General features: G+C 43.1%; 2 protein-coding genes across 4 annotated transcripts in view; one reads left to right on the top strand and one right to left on the bottom strand.

The window, feature by feature from the left end:
* Positions 1-26,941, top strand: part of DCST2 (DC-STAMP domain containing 2) — a 169,225-nt gene that overhangs the window by 25,610 nt on the left and 116,674 nt on the right. The gene's annotated exons all lie outside the window — the stretch shown is intronic.
* DCST1 (DC-STAMP domain containing 1) overlaps positions 1-26,941 on the bottom strand; it is a 108,371-nt gene that overhangs the window by 76,302 nt on the left and 5,128 nt on the right. Inside the window, exons 1-4 of one of the 2 annotated variants that reach the window (XM_069218395.1) lie at positions 20,481-21,139; positions 19,779-19,904; positions 17,989-18,063; positions 13,052-13,180 (exon numbers count right to left, since the gene is read on the bottom strand). In XM_069218395.1, the coding sequence (XP_069074496.1) occupies positions 13,052-13,180; positions 17,989-18,063; positions 19,779-19,904; positions 20,481-21,129 (979 nt within the window). In that variant the 5' untranslated portion in view covers positions 21,130-21,139. Of the gene's footprint in view, positions 1-13,051; positions 13,181-17,988; positions 18,064-19,778; positions 19,905-20,480; positions 21,140-26,941 lie in introns of those variants that run through there. The other variant, XM_069218396.1, reaches the window with a different exon arrangement.

Below are 26,941 nucleotides of genomic sequence, written 5' to 3'. Positions count from 1 at the left end.
AATGTTTGGTGTTTTTCTAGATAGATACAGTGCGTAGATTATTTTGATTGATGCAAGGTTAACTTTTGATCTACTTAGAGTAAAATATCACTTGTGTGCCATTACTCTGTATAGCCATGAATGATCTTATTAAGACTTTTATTTGTAAAGTATGCAAATATGTTGATTGAGAGGATTTTACAGATGTAGTGAAATGTTATGTTTTAAATATAGGGTAGATTTATATCTTGTTTCCTTTCTTTGTAGTTAAGTTTTTGTTGTTGTTGTATTTGTTCAATATTGTTCCTCCCTTCTATTGTTGTAGATATCTTTTGTTTATTTTTCAATTTCCTTTTGAGTGGCAGTATTATATACACTAAAGGGATGTTTATATATTTCTTTTTACATATCCCAGGTTAAATTTCAGCATGAATACTAGAAGGATCATTGTCCACCTAAATTATGAGCTTGCCTACATTTTACTCTTTGCATTTATATGCCTTGTATTATATTGACTGTAATATTAACATTTTACAAAACATTTTCATAATTGAATTTTCTTGCTCTTTTTAAAGAATGGATTAAATCAATTTACACTAAGAATTTAGTAAGCATAAAACTATTATTGTGAGAGATCTCTAGCAGAAGATTCCTCACCTTTTCAATATTCCCCTTTCGTTAGACTGAATCCGGAAACTTTGCAGCAGTTCCTATTCTCTGCACCAATGTCATTCCACTCAGGGAATGGTATACGGAACCTATATAGGTGCCACTCCCTCATGCTGAAGTATGTTCTTTCTTTATGCATCTCCTTAAGCAGATCCAGAGCTTCTTGTCTCTCAGAGACTCTACCTCAGAGGTCTTGCAGGGGGGAATGTGCCTCTTTGGGGGTCCATGGCACCATTCCCAGAGGGGTGCAAGTGCCTCAGTAAGTACTTGTAAATAAAGATGACCTGGAAGCGCGACTTTGTTTATATGAAAGGTGAAGGGCATAAAAAACATGAGGGCAATTGTGATCCTGAGCCCTGTGGTGTCGGGGTCAATGGAATGACTAAAAACAACAAAATAATCTAAAAGTATTCAGTTTTATTTTTTCATGTTCATTTAACTGCATTTAAAATAATGCACACACCTTAAGTGTAAAATAAATTCACTCTTCCACATTATGAAACTTGGTTAATGTGATACCTACTGATGTCTGTGTGTGAGACCAGAGGGCCACAGAATTTAATCCTGGTTGTTGCAGTGCACAATAATGATTTGTGTATTTATTGTACTGTGAGGCCCCAGCACATAACAGAAATCACTGTGAATATGTAAGGCATTATTCTGAAATTGCATTGCTGGGGGCATGACCAAGATGGAGATGGAGTGAGACGCACCCTCGGATCTCTCCCCGACGTTTATAGTAACTTTTGTTCTATTTGAGCTAGATTTACTTGTTACATTTTTTTTCGATCCTGCGAAAAATGCCACAGCTGCAGAATCACATAATTCCAGTGGTCCTGTCTATGTTACAACTAGTGCTTTCAAAGAATACATATTAGGAATAGCTAATCAGACTGCATCTACTGCAGGCATTTGTTTAAAGTTACCATTAAAAGGACACTTTCCAAAACTCAGCATCTTTACACACGTTGCCTCTCAAAAATAGTACATTTTTGTCATCATGAGGCTTCAAGAGACGCCTTAAGTAAAAGCACTTTAGACCCCCTCCTTTCACTCTCACACAGAGGTACCTCCAGGTCTCAATTAAGAATTCAGGGATGGTTATTTTTAACAAAAAGTATAGGAGCAGTTTTTGAAAAGTTAAAAACACATGGGCACCTTACTCCTCATACACCCTGCCAACTTTGGCCTCTGTTTATGTGCATATGTCCCTTGAGGTGAGTCGCGAGGGTGGAAGGGAGGAGGTCAAAAGGGTCGGATTCAGAGTCCTGACCGTCTAGACCCATGGGTTTCTGGGTGGTGGCCCAGAAGGAAGAGTAAGGAGCGGAATCCATGGATAGCGTGAAAGAGATGGCCCAGCGCAGGGGGTGCTATGTGGAATCTGATTATTTCATTTATAAATGAGTCAGCTGTCCCCCCTTCCTCAGGGAGTTGAGAAATGTGGGCCCATCACTAGCATTAGCGCAGCAGGTGCATTGGCACTGGAAAAATGGCGTGAGGGGCCACTATACCCCAATAATAGATGTATTACTGGAACAATGGGGTGGGATATTATTCTCCTTGTTAGCATTGGGGCCCAGAGCACAAGCAACTTGGTGGGGGGCGGGCGATGTGAGTATTTTTCCCCATTCTTTTTAAAACAAAGGTGCAGACAGTCTACTTTGGACCTCAGGCCTATAAATATTGGCCAGTGGAATGGGCAGAGGAGTATACATCATTGGTGCTGGAGCAGGTGCAGTATCACCAGGGCCCTGGGGTGTTAGGACCCAATTAAACCCCTATTATGGCTGCTTTACTCATTCCTTCCCTGCATTAGGGCTCAATGCAGCCTTGCTGCTCCAGTGGTTTGGGTTTGAACCAATGGCCCAAGAGAGGGGGTAATTGAAGCAGAGGAGACACCTTAGCATTAGGCTTCAGAGAGATGGCAGGAAGGGGGATGGGAGGAGAGCTTTATCAAGGGACAGAGGAGACTGCCTGCTTTACTAATGAGACCCGAGCAGGACAAGTGGCACTGGGGCCCAAGAGTGAGAGGCCCACTGCATCACAATTATGACTGTCTTACATTACAGTAAGACATGGGGAGAGCAGTAGGTGGGCACTACAGGGGAGCTAATTTTTTCCGAAAGGAACAGACAGTGTGTTTCAAGATTGGAGTGGTGGCTAGGCATGGTGGGGAAGGGGTGAAAGAGGCAAAGGGGTTAGCCTGCTATTCAGCGCTGCAGCTATCACTGTTGTGTGAGGACCTCAATTAATGAGAGTAGTGTTTTCTGACTAATTCAGTTTTTTATGTGTTTTCTCCTTTATGTCTTACACTTATTGTGGAGTAAGAGCTACTGTAAAAGTGCCCCTGATAGTACCTCATGAGCATTTAACACCTGCACGCAGTCCTACCTGTCTCACTCCCCGAAATTTTTCCATAAAGTTTTGGAGCAGGGCCCGACTTCAAAATATATTGGGTGGAGTGGGGGGGCAGGACTGAGGGGGGCTCATAGCAAAAAAGGTTAAAACCTCTGCTCTACCTCACTATTTTCTACTAAATTGTACAGTGTGCACGGGATGCCTCTGCCATAAATTATAGGATTTCAGCCCTGTAGGGACTGTCGCAAGCAAACGTCTGTGAGAGATCCCCATCAGGTATGATGTCTGGAGTAGAGCGCAACTCCAAGGCCTGCAGTGACTGCGTGTTAGTGAATCCAAAGGCCACTGGGAATGTGAAGAAAAACTATATCACCAAGCATAAGAAGACTCCTCGCTGAGACTGTTCTAAGTTGCGGCCCATGTCTAAGATTCAGTCCTAGTTCCGTTCTCACTCCAGGAGTCGTCAAAGCTACTCACGAGGCCAAAGCTGCAATTCAAATTGTCTGATAAATCTAAGAAGAAGCATAAGAATCTAAGCGTGACTCAGCCCACTCTTGCCACTTGCATTCACCAGAGCAGGTGTGGGGTGGCGCTGTGGAGCTAGATCATGGTTCTGGATTCAGGTGACTACAGAAACAATTCCACAACTGGTTCTGTTACAATTTATGGAGCTGTCTGCCACCCTGGAACAGATCGAAGAAATCCAAGTAGCCATGCTCTAGCTCTTGGCTTGTTGCCAACTCCTTCTGGCACATCTTCTGAACAAAAGGAACCAAGAGGCCCTCCACCTGGCACATCACATCACTGGTGAGTTCGCCCTCTGCACTAGCTGGACCCTCCAAGTCCTTCTGGATGCCTCTGGCTCCAGCCCAGACCTTGCTTCCTAAGTCACGGTCCACATGGGTCCCTGAGACTTTGATGCCAATACCAAATCCATCAACGCCAGACAAGGAGCTTCCAGTAGACCTGCCCGACGTTCTTACCTTATAAGGCGCAGTTGAGGCAGCTCTTCCTCCAAGTGCTCAGCCACCCTCATAAGGACAACACACTTTACCTTCTCTTTTTGGTGCGGACTCGGATAATGGATATGATGTGGGTGATAAGTTTGCTTAGCTATTCCACGAATACAATTGGTATGATGCCTTACAGGAAGCTACTGGTCTTGATAACTCCCCTGAAACGGGTCTCTTCTCACCCCCTGGATCAGACACAGAGGAATCCACTTTCTACGCCATTGTAATGGGTAGGGCTGCTGAAGTCCTTGACATCCAGCTCCCCATTTTAAATGTCATGACTTTGGACATAGCGTTCAATGGCACTTGCCTCTTTTGAGACAAGGCAGACTCCGCTCTCAAGTGGTTCAAGGAGAGTATTGCAGCTCCTTGGATTTATGTGCCCCACCTCTCCAGCTGCCTCACCCCTACTCCTTCTTTCACGGTTCCGGCAGAGGTAGCCCACACCGCCAGACATTCCAACCGCAGTATAGCACCTTGCAGGTTCACTGCTGTGGTTCCCATCACTCCCTCAGCCAAGGTCAAGGGGCTGCTCAGTCCACAAGTCTTAACTCCCTCACCCCCAGGAGCCTGCCTGTAAAGCCACTTCAGCATGTCCTTAGTGGAGCACAGCCACGCTGTGGGAGGCAGCATCTAATCATTCTTGACAGGTTTTCAGGCCAAAAGTTGTCTTGCAAATTTTTCGGAAGAGCTATGTCCTCCCCTTCCCCACTGCTGCACCTTCTGCTGCCTCCCCAACAATTGACCGAGTGCAATTTTTCCATTTTGCAGCAGGACGTACAGGCCCTTTTGGCCAAAGGGGCTGTTGAAAGGTGCCTGTGGCAGAGGTAGAACCAGGTTGCTATTCCTCCTACTTCTTGTGGCCCAATAAAGATGGAGAACTTCAGCCTATTTTAGATGTATTCCCTCTCACAGACTTCCTGTTGAAGGAAAAACTCAAAATGCTGACCAGGACTTGTCTGACTTAGACCATTGAGAGTTGATGGTAGAGTTGGACCTGCAGGACACCATTTTCCATATACTTGTCCTGCCTGTCTATCAGTGTTACCTGCGGTTCATGGTGGGACAGGAGCATTTTCAGTCTGCTATGCTCGACTTTGGTCTCACCAGTGGCCCTCAGGTGCTCAAGAAAGTAAGGCCTTGGGTGGCAGCACACCTTCGGGGGTCAGAAGTGCCCGCCTTCTTCTGCCTCAATGACTGGGTGTTGAAGACCGACTCACCCCAGTCAGTGTCAACTACCTCCAGGCAAACCTCCTGTCCACTTTGGGGTTCACTATCCATGTGCTGAAATCACAGCTGACTGTTCTCACATGCCCCCTTCATCAGAGCCATTCTGGACACACTTTGGTTTCATGCTTTTTTTCCCCTTTCAACTAAAACCTGTATGCCTAAGATTGGGACTGATTTGTGCTTTGATGCAGTTCTCAACAGATTTACCCCCACCCCCTTCAGGCCAAGTTCTCTGATTTGTTATTTTTTGTTTTGTCCTTTGGCTACCATGGCTTTCCCTGGGGACAGTATAGGGTACTTTTGGCTCTTTCGGTCTTTCTTCAGTTGCCAGATCAGCCCTCTTTGTTTAAATCCCCCATTGTTATGTGATTTTGGAAAAGGTTACAACAGTGGTTTTCCCTCTCCTTTTGTCATGCCTCAGTGGGAACTTAACTTTTAATCCCATTTCTAAAGTCAACCCCATCTGAGCCACTTCACGTTGTTCCATTGGCTTCTAAACCTCAAGAAAGTGTTCCTCTTCGTCACAACCTCAGCGCGATGTGCGAGTGCGCTTCAAGCTCTTTGTGTCAACCCACCGTACACCATCTTCTTCCCAGATAAACTGGCTCTGGGGACTCATGTATCCTTTCTGCCAAAAGTTGTGATGCCATTTCAAGTCAGTCAAAACATCACCATGCTGGTGGTCTATGCTCCATACACGTTGTATTATAGTTTCAAATATAAGGGCGATTGTATGGGGTTGATATACTCCCAGTACTCTCTTTTTGTGTAATAGTAGGTCTATGTTCCACCCCATCCCTTTAAGGAGTAGGAAAGACTCCATTGCTTGGACTGCAGAAGAGCACTGAGCTTCTACATAGATGGTACCAAAGACCACCAGGTGGACAATCAGCTCTTTAGGAGGTTCTTTGGAGCAAAACAAAAAGGCATGGCTGCACACAAGAGACCCGCTCTCACTGGATCATGCTCTGCCTTAAGATCTGCTACACGCTGGTGCAAAAAGCAGCCTCCGGAAGGACTGTGTGCTCATTCTGCCAGGGCCAAACTGCTATCTATGGGTTGGCATGCAGAGTCCCTGTCCCAGACATTTGCCAGGTGGCAATGTGGGTGTTTTTCATATGTTCACTAAGCACTATTGCTATATATATTCAGGTTCACCGAAAAGGGTACTTTTCACTACTCTGTCCTGCACAACTTTCTGGCTTGAGTCTTTCCACAGACCAACCACAAAATAGGTAATGCTTTGCTATCTATTCAAAAGGTGAGGAATATTTGGCTAGAAGTTTCATCAGAAGAACATTGTTTCTTACCTTCAGTAACGCTCTTTCTGGTAGACACTCTACCTAGCTGCAGATTCCCAACTGACTTTCCCATCCTCCGCTTTCTGATATTTGACTCTGTCCATTAATAAGATTCTAAGTCAAGGAATCTTCACACTGGTCAAACCAATTTGCTATTGGTTCTCTGCTTCTGGGGACATGGACAGTCTCGAAAGCAAGAGTCACCAGCAATCAATCAATCAATCATAGTATTTATAAAGCGCGCTATGTACCCGTCAGGGTTTCGAGGCGCTGAGAGGGGGGGGGGGGGAGCGCTGCTGATTTAGCGGTCGAAGAGCCAGGTCTTGAGGAGCCTTCTGAATGCGAGGAGGTCCTGGGTCTGGCGAAGAGATGTGGGGAGAGAGTTCCAGGTCTTGGCGGCGAGGAAGGAGAAGGATCTGCCGCCGGATGTCTTGCGCTGGATTCGGGGTACGATGGCGAGGGCGAGGTTGGCGGATCGGAGTTGACGTGTTGGAGTGTAGAAGTTCAGTCTGGTGTTGAGGTAGGAGGGTCCGGTGTTGTGGAGTGCCTTGTGAGCGTGGGTCAGGAGTTTAAAGGTGATCCTCTTGTCTACCGGGAGCCAGTGGAGTTCCTTTAGGTGAGGGGAGATGTGATTTCGGCGGGGTATGTCGAGGATCAGTCGGGCGGAGGCATTTTGGATGCGTTGGAGTCGTTTGATGTCTTTGGTTGGGATGCCTTTGGTTGGGATCCCAGCACGTGGGAGTGGTGCCTGCATAGGCTCCAGTCTCATTTCTGAAGCAGAAAGGCATTGTTGTTGAGTCGCACATCACCACCTTCTAGCACTCAGAGGTACTGCTGAAAAGCTTCTGACACCAGGGGAATATTGAAAAGTTGAGGCATCTGCATGTAGAAAGTCTCTACTAGAATGAGCATTACTGAAGGTAAGTGTTTTGGCATTCATTTTGTTGAGCATTACTGAAGGTAAGTGTTTTGGCATTCATTTTGTTTAATGATTGTGTCAAGTAGCAATGGACTTTGATGTTATGGAAGATCTACAGAATTTCCTGTTCTTAGCAAAAACAAATATGTGCTTGAACTGAAATCAATACTTAACTTACTAATGCAGGGTTTCAATGTCTATAATAATATTTTTAAATGATCACATTGGGTTGTATGTCTCCATTGGATTTCTCTTAGTTTGATATATTTTATTTGTAATGAGTCTGAAGATAGATTTTGAAGGAAAGCAACATTTTGTAAAGTGATAGAAGTTGCTGGGTTCAGCCTGAACACTGTTTTGGCAAAAAAGGTCCAAGTGTGCATTCTCAATACTGCTCAGAAAAATTGATGCAGTTCCAGTTTTTTAGTTCCAATTGTTGCCAGCTGTATATCTGGAAAGTTGTGCTAGTCAAAGGTTTCCAGGCACACTGCTGGAAATGTCATGTGATATTTTTAAATGTTCCTATTTTCATAATCCTGAATTGTATAAACTGTACAATTCTGCCTTGGGAAAATGAAACCATACTGTGAAGCTGCATATTTTCTTTCTTTTAGTTTTCTTTCCATGAGAAACACTACCCAAGCGGAGAAACTCTTCGTCCTACAAACCAATGAAGTTTGGAGTGTTCTGTTCCCCCCTACTTTCTCTGGATGGGGATATACTCCAGCCCTTTCCAGGAATCTGGCCACTATTTTCAAGGTGGGAAGGGGTCAGAAAGTAGTATGTAAATGCCCAACAAGTCTTGTATTTAATAACAAATCTTTCCTTGATCTGCCCACTCCCACCCCGTGCACAGAATTACTACTGTGCAATTGTATAGCGCTGCAGTTTAAAGTTACACTGCAGTAAATGTGCTTCTACCAGCTTAGTATCCTCTTCTGTATTCTTGACCGGTGTAAATCCAGCCTTGTTCCCACATAAACCATATTTATGGCTCAAAATGGCTTTGCAAGGTGGATGCTATTTATAATTGCCTTTGCCAAACAAGATATGTCCAAGCAGTTGTCAGTTTGATTAAATATCTCCTGCAATTTGCTCATTCAAATGTAATCACAAAGAATATCTGTTTCTTTTTAAAGATGGGATTGAACCACATGTCTGCCATTTTTATGTTTGTATGTGTTTACATGGCCATGTACACATATCCTGTTCAAGCGATGACTGTGAAAGATATTACTCGCTTTAAGTTGAATTTTTTTTCAAAGGTTGCTTTTAAATTTTAATCAGTATTTGTTTACCTAAACATGTTTTGTGTTTGCACCATGCAGCTTACATTTGAGGAGTTCTTCTCTTTCTCAACAACATGTTTATTGTGATTTGAATTAGGTACAGGCGTCTTTTCTGGGTTGTAAATGTTTTATTTTTACAAGCAGTATCCCAATGCAAACAACATATGTAAACGTAGTAACTGTGTCATTATTTTGCAACAAACATGCTTTGTTAGAATATCTTTTGTTTGCTGTAAGGTTGCATTCATAACTGTTTAGAAAAGGATCAGTGTGTATTCTTTATGTGAAATCCTTAATAGCAAACATTCTTTATAATATATTATTAAAGGTTTGGCGAACCTGCTAATGCTCTTGAATGGGAACAGAATATTTTGTTCTGGAATTGTGGTAACTTTAGTAAATTCTTAGTACAGGGTTGGGTGGTAGTATGTATTTGAAACTTTTATTTATTTAAAAAAAGCTTGTAGTTTATGGTTTTGAGACATGCTTGCTGTTTGATAATGGGAGCAGTCCTTTTTACAGTTAAATAGTAATGAATTGACACTTTGAGGCAACAAGAATATGTGTTTTGTTACATCTCAGTATAGATTGTTTGACAAAGTATTTAGTTGCATATTCAGTAGTCAGAGGTCATCTGTAAAATCACTAATAATGCACTTGTGGTGTAAATGCTTATTCATTTCCTATGTCTTAAAAATGAAGTGCAGCAGAGATTACATTGTTAATAAACTTGTTGTTCCCCAGCAAAATTCACTTGAATATTTTGCTCAGCATGTACCCATTTAATTGGGCGATCTCGTTGAGCTACTACAAGGTGAAAAAAGTCACAATGACCATCCATAATTTTTGTAAAGTCCATGTGTCAAAGTATAGAGGAAGTTAATGTGATTTAATTCCAAATGAAGACAATGTTATCAATGTATCAAACTTAGAAATCTAGTTTGTCTAACAAGTGTTGTCTACTTTCTTTCCAGCTCACTCACTCTATCCCAGGCTTATCCAACAAGTAGCTCATGAGCTATTGGTAGCTCTACAGCTACCTGCAAGTAGCTCTCCTCTGAGCAGGCAGGCCTACTAAATTAGATGTTTTTGCTTGGTTGAATTAATATACTTGTACCAAAATTGAGAGTGCATATGTTAGATGAAAATATGTTTATTATCAGAAGACATAAGGTGGTATTTGGAGAAAAATGGCTGAATTTTCAACATATATTTATATTTGAGTGATAAATCATGTGGCATTGACAGGACTTAATACAAATGTTATCACCTCTGTACCAGAGGCATTGGTGCTATGTCTGTTATGTATTACCCACGTAGAGGCAAACCATAGTAGCAAAGCCTTCCTTGCATTATAATTGGCGACCACGCACGATGACTGAGGTGATCACTGCTGGTCGTAGTCTTGCATATGGTTGCTGCTAATGTAATTTTGTCAGATTTGGTTACTATTACATCACTAATAATAATAGTAGCTCTTGATAAGTTTCACTGACTAGAAGTAGCTCTTATTACAGAGAGGGTTGGAGACCCCCCTATCCACTCCCTGAATTTTGTGAATCAGCATATTTGGGATCGAAAAATAGGATTGTACACCTGGACCTTAATTTCTCAATAACTTACGATCTAGGGCCTGATTACGAGTCTGGTGGTGACTAGACCGCCAGGCTTGCGGTGGCGGTCAGGACCGCCGCTGCTGTGGTGGTTCAGCCTCCACATTACGACCCTGGCATTTGGAATGCTCATATACTCCTTTTTGGTCTAGATCTGCCCTTTTCAATCATATGATAATAAAGGCCTACCTACCTGATGTACAAGTATCAGTTCTATCTTAGTACCACCACACCACCAACGATTTTAATAAATGGTAAATGCTTCACTGCAGATGTCACTCTTAGAATGATTTAAAGGGATAATTGACCCAAATTTAAGCTATATTCGGTTATTAAATGTTCATTCTGCACAATGCTAGGCACATCATTTAGACTGACTTACAAACTAGTAAATGATTTGCACATGTGTCATTGGCAATATGTTGTTTTGATAACGTTTGATAAAAACTTGAGCTACCGTCTAAACTTCAGCAATTCTGATTTTGTTTGAATAGGTCCTAACTGTAAATTGGGGCAAAATGGTAACTTTTCCAAGATACATTGATCTTCACTAATGTTTTGTTTGCAATTAGGAGCCAGGTTGTACGCCAGATTATTTGTTTCCAAAAATATCGTTTTACAGGAATATTGTGTCCTAAATATCATATACAAAAATATAGCCCCAGTGTGTCAAGAATTCTATTATCAACTCCAGCAGGGGGATATTTTGTAAACAATGTTTAGGGCATAATATTTCTGTCAGATGATATTTGCGTTGTAAAACTCTGGTGCCATGCCCTTCAGCCTTTCAAATCTCGTAACTGTTCCTTGTTTCTTATTTCATTGTGTTTGATTTCTCCACTTGTCAGGTCTTACTCTTGAATTCTTATCTCTGTCTGAATGTTGAGAGAGATATTATACATAGTTTCAGAGTACAGCTTCTGAAAAGAAGAGATGTTAGACTCTTTCCTTCATCTAAAGCAACCATGTAAGTATCCAAAGATTCTGAAGAGGGTGGTGTTCTTAAATAATCCTTTAGTTTTTGGCTGACGTAAGTTAACATTGTCTTATTTCAACAAATGTGTAAATGGGTTCCTTACTGATCTTAAACCCTCTTGTGTTCCATTATTTGTTACACCCCAATTGTTGTCCTCGGTTTTTAAAAATGTTATGTCTTAATTCTTGTTGGCTCTGCTCGTGTTCTTTTCCAGCATTACTGTTAGTAAGTAGGTCATTAAATTAGGGTACTCTCTAAGGTCTGTGTCTTGGTTTGAAGACGTTCCTAATTCATTGTTTTTGTACTTAAAGGTAATAGAATTCAGAGTATGGTATTTTATGAGTGTGGTTGCCTTCCAGCACTTGCTAAGTTTCTGGTTTACCCTTGCTCTAAATATTCCTTTTTGAAGAATGTTTCCCAAAGGATCTTTTAACAAAAACTCGCTTTTATATCAGTGTTAAAGATGCCACTACTTCTACTTTTTATTCTTGATTACTTTTCTTTAGGTTGCCTTTTTTAACTCTGTGGAGTTTTTCTAAATTGCAAATCCTGTTGATGTGCAATCCATGACAGTTAATAAAAAAAAGTTAGAACTCATAACTATCTCTAAAATATAGCAAAGATAACCAAACTTGTTCTTCAGCCACCAATCACATTCATGAAACACATGTTTCATAAAAAGGGTTCTTCTTATGAACACAATTGTTTTTGTTTTTGTATCTGACAAATTTCCTTCCCTATTGGATCACAACTTTTGATAAACGAGGTGCTTGTAACCCTCACGTGGCTTTTAGTTGCATTTTTCACTGTGTGTTCAAAACACATTTGTATTCTTATACTTTAGGCATAAGGTTGATGCAGTTTGACTTAAACTCTGATCTCCAGATATACAAATGCATTGTGGTTTTCTATGCGTACTAAACTGTTTTTCTATCTCAAGTGTAGGACTTGCATGATTATATAAATGATGTCTTTAATCAAGAAGGAATTCCACATTAGTACCTATTATTTAATATCTCCATTTGCATAATGATGTATTGAGTTTCAAATTTTTTTCGTTCTGTTTTGGCATGGACTTTGTACGATCCGTTCATTGTCAGTGTAAGACGTTTTACGTTTACATTGACAATGAATAGCTTTTGTGGGGGTGTGGAGTGTACTTACTCTACACCTACACAAAATCTCAGAAGGTGTTTTTGGAATATGTGGTTTTCTTTTCCAGATGTATTGTTTTAAGAATACTGTGCTACACGTTTTAAGTTAGTTTCCAGTTGAGGCTAGATGTAACAAGCTGCTAGAAGAGGACCATTATTATTCAGATTTGTGTAATTCTAGATTAAAGAATGTGCATTATTCAGAAGCAAAGCTCTGACTAAAGAACTGGGATTTTGAAAAATGTCCCCTATACCGGTCTGTAGCTTGCATTATAGCACCGCTTAATGGTGAATTAGAAACCCCAAAGGACAATCTACATCCAGAATGTGAACACATTCTTATTTCTAATGGCAGTTCCGATGACTAAGAAATCATTTCCGAAAGCCTGCTGGCTTGCAGTAAAGCCAGCAGGTATCAAGGAAATCAGATTGATTTTTCTGAATTTGGCTTGCCCAATCAGAATGCTAGGATTCACTTCTCGTTCACCCTGCAGAGCACTTTATAATGTGAATGTTAAAAAAAGAAAATTAAAAAACTGAAGTAACTTACCAGCATATATTGCAGACATCACATAAATGATCATGTAGGTTCGGCCTTCTTTACCCAGAACCAGTGGGAGGATCAGGAAGCAGGCACAGCGGAAGAGTGGGGAAGTGGCCCAACCGAGAACACAGGCTCCTCCAGGAGTAATAACAAAAAAGAATGGCAAAACTAAATGTTTATCCACGTCATTATCTGTGATTTAATAATAAGTTTAATGGTGCCCGAAACATTTTAGTCTCTTTTCCCTTTGGTCTGTGACTGAAAGCCATGAATATCTGTAGAAAGGACGTGCAGTGCCTTCAGAATTTAGAGTAGTGAGATAGAGTATGGCTGATGCACTTGGATGTGTGTGGAAACTCTAGGATGTGGAGATAAAACAGTGGACTGTTGCTGAAGGGGTAACCTGTAGGACATGGCATATGTTGTAGGAAGTGTGACATGTAGGGGAGATGTCCTGGCATATGTGATAATTAGGGCTCACTGGGGATGTGATTTGTGTGTTCACTGTACTGTATAGAGGAACTGGGATATGTTGGGGAGGCGTGTATAAGTTTGCAGGCCTATGATGTGAGTGAGATACTGAGGTACATACTTGTGTATGTGGAGACACATGAATATGTGGGGACACAGATTAGTGATAGATACCATAATACGGTGAGGCTTGTGAAATGTAACTTATCCTAATCTCTGAAAATAAATGTAAGTGCAGTGTAAACTCGCAGTTTGTTATTTTAAGATGCACAGTTGTGCGTCAGTCCAGCAACAGAAATCTCATAGATTTAGAACTGATATTCCTCAACCTTAAACAGTCCAAATAATTTAAAGATATTAATCTTGACACCAGTAAGACACCACCAAACCTATACAGACCAAGAGAAACCCATGTTTATTCGCCATCACGCCTACCATGGGTCCAGTGTCTTTGAATCCAGTCCTCCTTCTACGACAGTCCTTTACCTTCTTCACCGGCATGAGTCTAAACCACACCACACAGTTACTCACACACAATCAATCAAATGAGCCATTCCTAGATTCAATCAACATCAGCCCTGCAGAATCTTAGAATGACCCACTTAGAGGACATTATTTTGTCCACCATGATTATAATTCTGCATCACAAAACCCACACTGAATGCTGACCAACACAAAAATATGGGCCTGACCGACACTCAGTTGGCTCCAAAACGCCTGATACACAGGATATACTTACTGGGAACTAATGTAATTAAATTAGACTGACCAAAATATGGTTTGGTGACAGTTTTGTAACCATCTACCCCTGATATAGAATTATCTACAGGAATTGTATCACATTTTGGAACCACTGAGAAGCTCCAAATGTTTCTTTGGATGGAAGCCTATGTAGCTACTCTGTTAAGTTTGGTTGGGAAAGTACTGGTTGATGTACGACCTTCAAGGAGTATGTTACATTCTAGGTATGTGGTCTAGAGGTGTACCTAACTCATTCTGCAACAGGCACGTTTCAGGGCATTATATTTTGAGATGGGAGCAAAGTAGTAAGAGATTTAGGATGGCAGTTCACTTATACAGGCTGATAGTACTTGTAGGTTGAGAAAAGACTGAAATCAAGTTTTTTTGAATAATCAAGTCTTCATTGCACTTCTGCATTCTATGTGTCTGCTGAATTTCATTATTTTCTTCCAGAGGGTCCAGAGTTTGTAGGGAGAAATGGAGCAAAAGCTGATAGGGGTTCTTTTGAACCTGGAAATGATAAAACCCAGGCCATTCTGAATTTGGGATTCCTGCTTTGACTGCATAGTCTATGTTTGGATTGTAGGAAGATAGATTCTTTCCTATGAACCACCAGGTGCAGTGCAGAGAGCTCTGAAGGAGATTCTTCAAGTTACAGGTTGCCTAGACCCAGGTTTAGCATTTATCCAGCTAAGTCATTCTTTGTGTGTTTTTGCTGTTTCAGTGTCTCGGGGGCCTAATATAGAGCCCATTAACCCAGACAGGTAGTGAGATCACTAGAGGCCTGGGCCTTGTCACTTAATCTAAGGGAAAGAAATATATGGGATAGTAATCTTAAGAGGTAGAAAGCACTTTAGGTCACCTTGGTTTTGAAAGAGAGATTGAAGTCCATCATCTTTGCCTACGCCTTAGTGATTAGGAGTGGGACACAGGAGCCAATAGGAGACTGGAAAACAAGTGTAATTTTCTCCCTTCAACTCAGATGTACCCGTGAAAATAAGTGAGAAGTACAGATCTATGCATTTTTTAAATGAAGGTGGCACTGCGATATGTGAAAAGCTCTTGAATATCTGTGTAGACTAGGGATAGGTGTAACTCACGTAATTCAGTGTAGTATGGTTCACCGCAGAACTTCAGACCTCCAAACAAGAATGCAGGAAAACTGAGAAAGCCTGGCGCCAAGAACCATCAGTAAGCAACTTCTCCCCCCTCAAAGCAGCCATGCGCCAACACCACCAGCTCATCCGGACCACCAAAAGATCCTTATACAAAGAACGCATAGACAACAACACACACAACAGCAAGGAACTTTTCACCATCATCAAAGAACTCACCAAACCCAGATCCTGCGCCATCGACCTTCCACACTCGCAAGACCTCTGCAACTCCCTCTCCAGCTACTTCCACCGCAAGATCGCAGACATACACGAAAGCTTCATAACGCACCCACCCACCATCACCACCACCGATGCAACCAACCCCACAGCACCCTGCCACACCAACGTACTGAGCACCTGGACCCCCGCCAATGATGAAGAAACCAGCAAAACCATGAGTTCCAGCCACTCAGGATCTCCAACAGCCTCCTGCCCCCACCACGTCTTCAACAAGGCCAGCCAAATCATCGCCCTCCAGCTCCGGTCCGTCATCAACAGCTCCTTTGAGACCGCCACCTTCCCAGATATTTGGAAGCACACCGAAGTCCACGCCTTGCTCAAAAAAACCAAAGCAGACCCTGAAGACCTCACAAACTAACGACCTATCTCTCTACTCCCCTTCCCCGCAAAGGTCATAGAGAAGATAGTCAACAAACAACTGTCCCGCTTCCTGGAGGACAACAACATACTCAACGTCTCCCAGTCTGGATTCTGCAAAAACCACAGCACTGAGATCGCCCTCATCGCCTGCACTGACGACATCAGGACCAGACTTGACAAGGGTGAAACCATTGCCCTCATCCTTCACGACCTCTCCGCAGCCTTCGACACCGTATGCCACCAAACCCTTCGCACACGCCTCTTTCACTCCAGAATTTTCCACAAAGCCCTGGACTGGCTCACATCCTTCCTCTCTGAAAGAACCCAAAGAGTTTGCCTCCCTCCTTTTCGGTCTAAAGCCACCAAGACCATATGTGGAGTCCCCCAAGGATCCTCACTCAGCCCTACCCTCTTCAATATCTACATGGCTCCACTCACCAGCATCGTCCACCCCCATAGCCTCAACATCATTTCCTATGCTGACGACACCCAGCTCATCCTCTCCCTCACAAGGAACCCCTCTACCGCCAAGAACAACCTCCATGCCGGACTCCTTGACATCGCTAATTGGATGACAGCAAGCCACCTCAAAGTGAACTCAGGAAAAACCGAGATCATCATCTTCGGACCCAACAAGACAGCATGGAACGACTCATGGTCGCCTGCCACCCTAGGACCACCCCCGGCACCCACGCACGCAATCTTGGCTTCACACTAGACTCGTCTGTTTCCATGACTCAGCAAGTCAACGCCATATCATCCTCTTGCTTCAACACCCTTTGTATGCTACGCAAGACCTTCAAGTGGATTCCGATAGAAACCAAAAGAACGGTCACCCTCGCCCTCGTCAGCAGCAGACTGGACTACGGTAACGCCCTCTACGGGGGGACCACAGCCAAGCTTCAGAGAAAACTCCTCCAGCGCATCCAGAACGCCGCCGCACGTCTCAACCTCCCTCGCCACAAGCACATCTCCGCCCACCTCAGATCCCTACACTGGCTGCCCATCAACAAAAGGATTGTCTTCAAAATCCTAATCCACGCCCACAAAGCCCTCCACAACACCGGACCGGCCTACCTCAACGAACGACTTAACTTCCACATCCCGACCCGCCAGCTCCGCTCCGCCGACCTCGCAACAGTCCCTCACATCCAATGCACCACCTCCAACGGCAGATCCTTCTCCCACCTCGCCGCCAAATACTGGAACTCCCTCCTCACCAACCTACGCAAGACCCAGGACCTCCTAGCCTTCAGAAAGCGCCACAAAACATGGCTCTTCAAGCAGTAGCACCCGCTCCCCCCACCTCCAGCACCTTGATACCCTACCAGGTGAGTAGCGCGCTTAAGAAATTATTGATTGATTGATTGATAGTGTAATCATGTAGAATTACCTAAAAATTCCACAAGATTACGTGAAAATACATAGAAAGAATAATTTTGCATCAGTGCTATTTTCTTGGTGCCAAAAGGCCCCTTGTGTCCAGAAGCAATAGCACTAAATGCAACAGAACATGAATAGCAGTGCAAATCGCCACGCGCTCTTCCTAAATGTCCACTTGGGGTACAGTTTTCTGCCAACATACTCACCCCTTCCTCCCACTTGAATTAGCACTGGTTTCTTAGCGCAAAATGCACCCTTGTGGTCCAAAATGAGTTAAAGGATGCATTTTGCACTTAAGAAAACAATGCTAATGCAAAAGAACTAACAACAGCGCAGGAAGCCGTTTGCTAAATGTGCTCTTGCCATAGTATTTTTTTCCCCCCTAATTTACTCTTAAGTATGCGAGCAGGCGTAATCTCATTATTATCAGTAACTCCACATCAAAGAGTAGCACGGAATTACCAAAACTATTCCAACTACTCCGGTGTAATTAAAATTACTCCCAGGCCTAGCGTAGACATTGTTGTAAATGAGTTGCTGTAATATATAGTAACGTGAGGGCATGTGGGCGATACTGTTAATTGTACTTACCAAACAAGGGGTAAAGGAGACCCATTTTGCGGGCTTCATTAAGATTCAAAGGGTCTATTATGAGGAAAAAAAGTCCTGAAAAATATGAAGTAAAAAAGAATTGCATGAAAATCAGGCAAGTGAGCACACCAGAACTGAACTAATGCCCATGCCATTCCCGAAACTGCCTAAGTTTGATCACTACAATGATCCACACTCCCATATTCACCACTAAAAACATGACAAATAAGTTTGATTGCTGAAAAGACATCAATTGTGTGTCATTACTCATCACTGCAGAACTAGCTATTTTTTGACGATGGTGGGACGGCAATGGAGCCGGGTTGAGAAAGCGACAAGAATTTCCAATACTGCACTCAATAGTGATGATTGGTTGAAGCGCACTCAGTGCAAGTACAAGACCATGGTTGAAAGAAACTTAATTGTGGTGGAACCCAGAAAGTGATATGCTGTCCCACTCATCATCAGAGATGAACCCACCCTCATGCCATTCTTGTAATAAATGAAAACACATCTTCTTCTTTGATTCTAGAGACCATTATCATGGAAGCAAATGCCCACCTCAGTGGTTGCCAACGCCACCTTGTAACCACATGGATGAAGCATTTGGACACCAGTGCATTTACTTAAGCATTATAAAAATTGCATGTACACGCAGATGTATGTAATTCTACTTATTGCACTGCTGGCTATTTAAAACTGATAACAGTTCAACCCAGATATTAATGAACCATGTACAGTTGTCCCACATATCTCTGCAGTTTTTACATAGATAAACCATCAAGTAAACATAATGTAAAAGCAAAGGCACCGCTCCAGATAAGTAATGTCTGTGACATCCGAGCAATAATGGAAATGGGCTGAATGAAAGGGCATGGTGTTCCTTATCTGCAGGGCAGTCTGAATGGACCTCGCATTCTTTATCTGCTGGACAATATGCTGTCTGGATGTACCTGCCACTTATTAACAGGCACATCCTGAAAAATGGGCAGTCTGATTGGACTTTGTGCTCTTTGCCTGTTTGGAAATGGCCTGTCTGAATGTGTTTTTCTTCCATGTCCGCTTGTAGATAGGTAGTTTGGAAGGGTTGGCTTTGATTATCAGCAGGGAAATGGCTGATGTTGGGCCTACCAAGCTATATCTGAATAAAAATGGGCAGAATGGATGGGACTAGCATTCTTTATTTACTTAAAAAATAGACAATCTCAATGGGCCTGACATTCCTCATCCTCTGAGGAATGATCAGACAAGATGTACCTGGGAGTCTGAGTCTGATTACAACCTTGGCGGATGGGATGCTCCATCACAAACGTGACGGATATCCTGCCTGCCGCTTTACAAGTTCCACAGGATACAATGGAACTTGTCATACGGCCGATGGGATATCAATCACATTTTTGACGGAGTATCCCATCCGTCAAGGTCGTAATCAGGCCCGATATCTGAAGAGTGATAGACTAACTGGAGGGATTAGGAACCCTCGCCTGCCATAGAAGAATTCAGACTGGTTTGTACCTAGAAGCTCATTTCTGCTAGAAGAGTGACAGACTGGGTGGGTTGGATGGTCCTTTTCTGCTGTGAAATGAGTGTATTGCATGGATCGTTAAATTCTTACCTACACAGAAATAGGCATACTGAAGGACCCTGTGCCAGGGATCTATATGTACTTTAGCATTAGTCCCGAATCACATGCCATGACAAATAATTCATGCAAATTTGATTGTTTTTCTTCTCTGCATACATTTCTATAACTGTTGCCTGCCTAGCATTTCTTTTGAAACAGTACTTACCAATAGCAACAAAACCTCCAAAGCCAGCACCTAAAAAGACTTTGGTGATATAGAAGTCACGACCTTCACTCCACAGGAAGCGGATGCAAATGGACGGCAGCAGGGAGGTGGCTGCCCGTTTCAATGCTAGAAAAAAGGTCAGAAGGGAGACACAAAGTTACAGTATACCATTTTTATAGAGTGACCTTACACTAATTGCCTTGTAGAATGCCCTCCACAATATAGCCTCCCTATACTGTTTTAAAGTGACCTCTTTGCATAGAGACCCAATAACATGTTGCCCGTATTTTAATTTGCTTATAGATTTTACTATTTACAATGATCTTCTGTAGGGTAATGGATTGCGTTACAAACTTCCATCGATGAAGTGCATTGTCATGAAACCTGGACAATTCAAATTGTTATTTACTCTGTCTTTACTCTCCATTAACCTAGTATACTCTTTGACTGGGTCGACCTCGATCCTCTTGACTGTCTACCAGCTTGTCTTCCAAGACTAGTCAACTTTCCCTGGCTGGGAGGATGACCCACTCTACCCCTGCCCTTTTTTCTTTACAGTTTTTAATGTCGCCCTCTGTTTTCAAAGTAATCTCTTTCACCCTCACAACAGAATTCACATCAGCATTCAAGGCTTGTCGTCCCATGCACTGTGAATTTCTTTCAATACACCCTAGTTTTGCCCACACATAAATCATTCCTTACTTGTATTTGGGGGCTTCCACTTTTTCTTCCTCTTTCTTTTTAACTTCACTTCCACATATTCATCTTTGTGAGTTTCCTCCTCTTCTTCAAATTTGTACTCTGGATCTGTTTTCTCTTCAATACCTTCTTCTTCTGCTTCTTCTTCTTCTGCTGATTCTTCTTCTTCTTCTACTGCTTCTTCTTCTGCTTCTTCCTCTTCATCATCTTCCTTCTCTTCTTCTTCTGACTCTGTAAACTCTTCCATCTCTGGCTTTTTAACCTTCTTTACCTTTGTTTGAATTGGAACTTTTTTCACTTGTTGTGGTTCTGCAGCCTTTACTACTTTCTTTGGGTCTTTAACTCTCTTGACCTTTGGTGCTATTTTAAATTTCTCCACATCTGTTGAGTCTGTAACTTCCTCCTCTTCTGTATAGTCAGGGAGCTTCTCCTCTTCACTTACTTCTGTAACATCCTCTTCTTCCTTTGGCTCTGAAACACCCTCCTCTTCTGTAGACTCAACTTTATCCTCCTCCATCAATTCTGTAACATCTTCCTCTTCTGTTAGCTCTGTAACATTCTCTTCTTCTGTAGGCTCTGTATCATCCTCTTCTGTAGACTCCCCAACTGTGGACTCTTCTATCTCGTCCATTTTTTTTGGTACCCCAGTCATGGGCTGTTTTAGCTGTTTTCCCCCAAAAATGGGAGGTGGCAGAGCTTTCCCCTCTTCCATTTCCTCAATGATAAAATAATAATATTCCTCATCCTCCTCATATTTCCCATAATTTCCATCCCAAATGATGAATTTTGGATCTGGTTGTTCAGTGCTTTGCCTTGCTCCACTCCCCTCTAAGGCTGACTGTAACTCTTCTGAGTCTGTGGGCTCAACAGGCATCCTTTGCCGGTAACTCTGTTTCTCCCTCGTTTTTGCATTAGCAGACATATTCCTCACTTTCATCCTTGTTTTCTTCACACCTGGAGCCTTCAGTTTCTTAGTTCTCCTTCCAGATTCTTCGGGTGTCCAGTTCCTAGATGGCTTCTTCGTAGCTGGCTCTTCCCACTGAATGGTTCCACTCTTAACCCAGGAAGTTTTTCCCGATGTCAGTTTTTTTTCTGCACCCTTATCTTTCATAGCCTTGGAACTAGAACGGAGAGAATGTCCATCCTTGGATGCTCTATACCCTGATGAATCTGTATACTGCATGGACCCTGGAGCACTTGACGTTAACCCAGGCGGCATTTTCTGAGAAATGTGCTGGGAGGGGGCAGACCTTTCAGTCTTTTCCTCTTTTTGGATCATTCCATTCTTCTTTGTCTCTTTTTCCTTCTCTCTGTCTTCCTTCCCCCTTTTCTTTTCGGCTTCTTTTACCTTCCTCATGACCATCTTCTGCTCTTGCTCTAGATCACGGTCTTTCTTCAACTCTTCTACTGTTCTACTTTCCCTCTTACCGATATCAGCTTTCCTGTGTCCCTCTTTCCTTATAGTCTCTTTTCTCCTCTCCTTCTTAGGCTTTTCTTCTTCTCCCACGTTCTTCAACTTTTCTTCCCCTTTTCTCAATATCTCTTTTTCTTTCCACACTTTCTCCTTCACATTGTTTTTTGTCTTTATCTCACGAATCCCTTTCTCTCTATGTACCTTCTCCTTCAACTCTTCTTCTCCCTGCCCTTTCTTTGCCTTTTCTTTCCCTACTTTTTTCTTTACCAATTCTTCCTCTACCTGTGCCTTTTTATCTTCTGCCTCTTTGCTATCTTTCTTCTTCTTTTCCCCTGGTATTTTGAGCCATTTCAGCCCTGTTACTGCCTTTCCCTCCTCTTTTTTGCTAGAGTTTTTCCCTTTGTCATCTTGTTTAATTATTTCTTCTGTTCTCCCCCCTTTGCTGCTCACACCAGACCTTACCCTCTTCTGCTTCTTTTCCCTCAGAGTTGTATCCTTTTCCTTTATCACACCTTTCTCTTTCATCCCTCTACTCTCTTCTAGTTGCTTCTTACCCTTTTCCTTCTTTTCCCCTTTCTCCATGTCCTTGTCATCATTCCATACATTATTTTTTATCTCCTTCCCATCCTGAAATGACTTTCCCCCCTCATTTGTCTTCTGTCCTAACATTTTGAACTATTTCTTCAACATCACTGAGTTTTGCCTTCCTTTGTTCCTCACCCTCCTCTCTTTGGTCTCATTCGTCACCACATCTTCAGTTTTTCCTCTTTGTTTCCATCAAAACCTCCTCCTCCTTCAGCCTCTACTGTTCCCCCTTGCTGTATGATCTTGCCCTATTCTCTCTTTTCTTCACTTCTTTTGTCCCCCCTTTCTTTGCCACCTGATACCCTTTGTCCCCTTTATCTCTCACGCCTGCTGTTATCTCCAGTTCCCTCTTCACCTCTCGCTCTTCCTCTCTTTTCTTATTCAACTCTTCTCGCCCCTGTTTGTCCTTCATCCATGCTTTGCCCTTCTTTGGCTTCCTCACGTCTCACTATTTAAAGGCTTTTCTTTGATCATGCCGTCATTCCTTTGATCCTTTCTCACTGCTACCTCTGGCCTTCCTCTCCTCTTCATCTCCTCCCTAGTCCCACCTTTATTCAGCAGCTCTTCTCTTGCACTCCTTCTCCATCTTCCTGGGTCTCTTCCCCTCACTCTTTTCTGTATCACATGTATCTCCCACCACCTCCTTCTTTCGTCATTTTCTCCCAACTGACTTCCTTTTGCTTTGTGCCCACTTGGGCTTGCCCTCTTTTCTTTTATTGCGTCTTGCTCCTCCCTCTACTCGCGGATATTGTCAGGCTCAATCTCTGGTTCAATACTTTGTCAGGGAAAGTCTTCCTTGCTGTGGTTACTCTGGACCTGCAGAGCCAGGGCTTGCCTGATCCAGCAGGGTTGTTCATTCATCGGAATGCAGTGACTGTGACATCATCACAGGACTGCATTGTGACCTCTTCATGCCACACTTATTCCTTAGTGCTGTAGGTTGAGATCAGCAAGAAAGTGAACTTGACCAGAATGTGGGTCGGCAATGTCTAAGTCTAAAGATATTCTGCGACGATTTCTCCAGACTTAATGCGAGTAATAAAGACATCCTTTCTTATGTCATTACTGCAAGGAAAAATAGAATCCATTCATATTTTACCACCCATCTGTGACATTGCACATAACAGAGACCACCCCAGACATAGCTAACCCATTTAACTGAATTTTACAGGGAATATAGAACAGGCCTGTATCCTTGCATGGATAAAGAACATCCCCTTACATGTCTATCCGCCTTATCGCTGCATGGATATAGAACATCCTCCTACACGTCACTCCCACTGTATATGGATATAGAACAGCCCGCACATGTCTAGCTCACATGTATTTAGAACATCTCCTTACATATCTATCTCACTGCATCACCGCATGGATAAAGAACATCCCCTTACATGTCTATCCGCTGCATCACCGCATGGATATAGAACATCCCAGCACGTCTAGCCCACATGTATTTAGAACACTCTGCACTCATAACTTTCCAACAAATAAGTACCTTTGTGAATCAGGCCCTGTCCTCCAACTCACTCCACTGGACGAAATAAAGAACATTTCTGTACTTCTTTCTTACTGCATCACTGCTTGGAAAACAAGTACCTTGTGCACTTCTGTTCACCTGCTTCTCTGGATCTCTGTGTGGACTGATTTAGATTTCGGCAGACGGGTTACTTAGTTACAACGGTGACGGATATCCTGTACGCCGAAATATAATTTCCATAGGAAATAATGGGATTTGTATTTCGGCGGATGGGATGTATCACCACTGTGATGGAGTTATCTGTTCACTGACATCTAAATCAGGCCCTTTATCATTAAATGAAGAAGAGCCTTTCTGATATTCTATCTCACCTCATCACTGCTTGGAAAATGAATCCCTCATGCACTTCTATACGCATGCTTCTCCACTGTGTGGGCTAAAGACCCCCACCAGGTATTTCTAGCTTTTTAAAACACTTTGGGCCTGATTGAGAGTTGGGTTACTCTGTCACAAACATGACAGATATCCCGTCTGCCGTATTACAGTTATATCCCATGGAAATCGTAACATGGCGGACAGGAGATCCGTCACCTTTGTGACAGAGTAACCCATTTGCCAAACTCTAAATCATGCCTTTTTTTTTAATATATATATTTTTATTGTTATATCTGCCAACAGGCAACACTTAAGAGAGGTACAGGTGCATACAATTTGCTCCTAATATTAGGTACATTGAGGTTTCTTAATTGCCGCATTTCCTGCTCCCGTACAGAAGCCTCCACCCCATGCACAATGGCAAGGAAACAATGTACAATTGTAGTGCATATTTGGTACACCATGTGAGATAATGATAGAGAAACTTAAGGTACAAAGAAAAAACACAAAGAGTAGATCTGGAGCAGGACGAGCGAGCGCCGTAGGGGAGGCAGGAGGGGGGGAAAGCAAATGAGAGGGACGGGTTACAAGGGGAGTGTGGCCCCCCTCTGAGGTCCAGCAATTGAGCCCCCTAGCCAGGGCCGTTCAGCAATAGGCAGGAGGGGGGGAAAGCAAATGAGAGGGACGGGTTACAAGGGGAGTGTGGCCCCCCTCTGAGGTCCAGCAATTGAGCCCCCTAGCCAGGGCCGTTCAGCAATACCTACAGTCCAATAGTAGTTCAGGGAGGGGCCGGGGTTCCAGCTCCCACCCGGAGTAAGGGCAGTGACATGGCAGTCCCCGAGCAAAGCAAGCAGCCGTGGCAGCCAGCTCCACCCGAACAAATAGTATAAGTAAGTGCTCAGTCCTCTTAGTTTAGGTCTTCCATAGGGAACCAGTGTGGGTGTCTATATGTATATATTTTCTTCTTTTTTTTTATTTTTTATTCTTTTTTCCCCCACATACTGTTTGGTGCTGTATTTGGACTGCACTCGTAACTCATATCTTAGTTACGTAAGTTGGTTTACAACTTGTAGTGTGCATGACAGTGAGCACCTGTGTTGGTGTATTAGTGTCGAAATTTTAAGTGTCAGTGTTCTCTGATATTTACTCTTTTCAGGGAGGACGATCGTCATCCTTGCTTTCTACAGCGGTCACAAAAAAATTCCAAGTATCCAAGCCCTTGACCAGGATTCCTTTGTCCAATAGGAGCTGCAACGTCTGTGCTTCGGCCTTTGCCCACCGCAGCAGTTCAGCTCGCCACTGGGCAATACTTGGGGCACCCAGTGCTTTCCATTGCATGGCTATGAGGCACCTATACTTCACCAGTGCTGGAGCGATACAACGAAACGTGTGTTTGCGTTTTTTGGGGCACGGTCCTATGCCTAATAAGCATAATTCGGGGCTGGGAGTTAGTGAAGTGTTTGTCCATTCGGCTAGCAGGGTTATTATGTCATTCCATACATTCCGAATTGGGGGACAGTCCCATGTCATTTGAAAGAAAGTCGCTTCTGTGGTTCCGCATCTGGGACATGCTTGCGGCGCTTGAGGAAACATGCGCGTTATGTGGTGTGGCGATAGGTATGTTTGGTGCACGTAATTGAACTGAGTGTACCGGAAGCGGGGATTACGGGATACTTCATAAATCATTCTCATGGCTTGGTGCCATGCGTGTTGTGTTAGGGGTGTTGACAGCACATGGTCCCATCTGCTTTTTGCTTGCTCCTGTGTATGTTCGATATGTGTAGTGAGAGTTTTGTACGTATTTGATACACTTATTGGAGCAGTTGTACTTTCTAATAGGTTGTGGAGAATGTGGGAGATATTAGGCTCCGCATTGCCATCCCTCCACCGAGACCGTATCACTTGTCGTACTGCTCCGTAGGCAATGAAGCTACCCTGTCCTAAGGTATATTTGTCAGCCAGTTTCTCGTATGTTTGGAGTTGCCTGTCTAAATATATGTCCTCAATTGTACATCTGCCTTTGTCTCCCCATGCATGCAAACCCACCTTGGTTGCTATTTTTGCGAGCTTCGGGAGAGCCAACAGTGGTATCTTAGGGGAGTATTGTGGAGTTTTGTCGCCTGATAATGCGAATTGGCCCCATATCCAGTGCGCCGTAGTCAGCAGGATACTGCGTGGGTGTTTGGGGCACTCGCGGTTCAAGAGATAATGCAGTACCTCAGTATTACTGAGATCCGATAGAATAATCTGCGTTTCTTCGTTGGCGGGGTTCCTGATCCAGGTAGTTATCCATTTCAGTTGGGCAGCTGCATAGTAAAATTCAAATCTGGGGGCCCCTAGTCCCCCTAGTGTAAGTGGTTGATATATTTTGGATAATGCTACCCGTCTTCAGCCATTGCCCCATATCAAATCAGTCAGTAAACTATTCAAAGGTTTGAAGAAGGAAGCAGGTAGTACCAACGGCAGGGCCATAAAGAAATACAGGAGGCGTGGACGTATTATCATCTTTGCAATGGCCACACAGAAGGGCAGAGAGCCCCTAATGGATCTGATCACTTGGCCGAGGTTGCCGTCCCTTAGGTCCCGGTTGTCGTGATATATATTTATTCCTAG

This window comes from Pleurodeles waltl, chromosome 12 (genome assembly GCF_031143425.1).
Source record: "Pleurodeles waltl isolate 20211129_DDA chromosome 12, aPleWal1.hap1.20221129, whole genome shotgun sequence".
NCBI classification, from domain to species: domain Eukaryota; kingdom Metazoa; phylum Chordata; class Amphibia; order Caudata; family Salamandridae; genus Pleurodeles; species Pleurodeles waltl.
The sequence above is the reverse complement of the archived record's forward strand: the minus strand, read 5'-3'. Positions and strand labels throughout refer to the sequence as shown.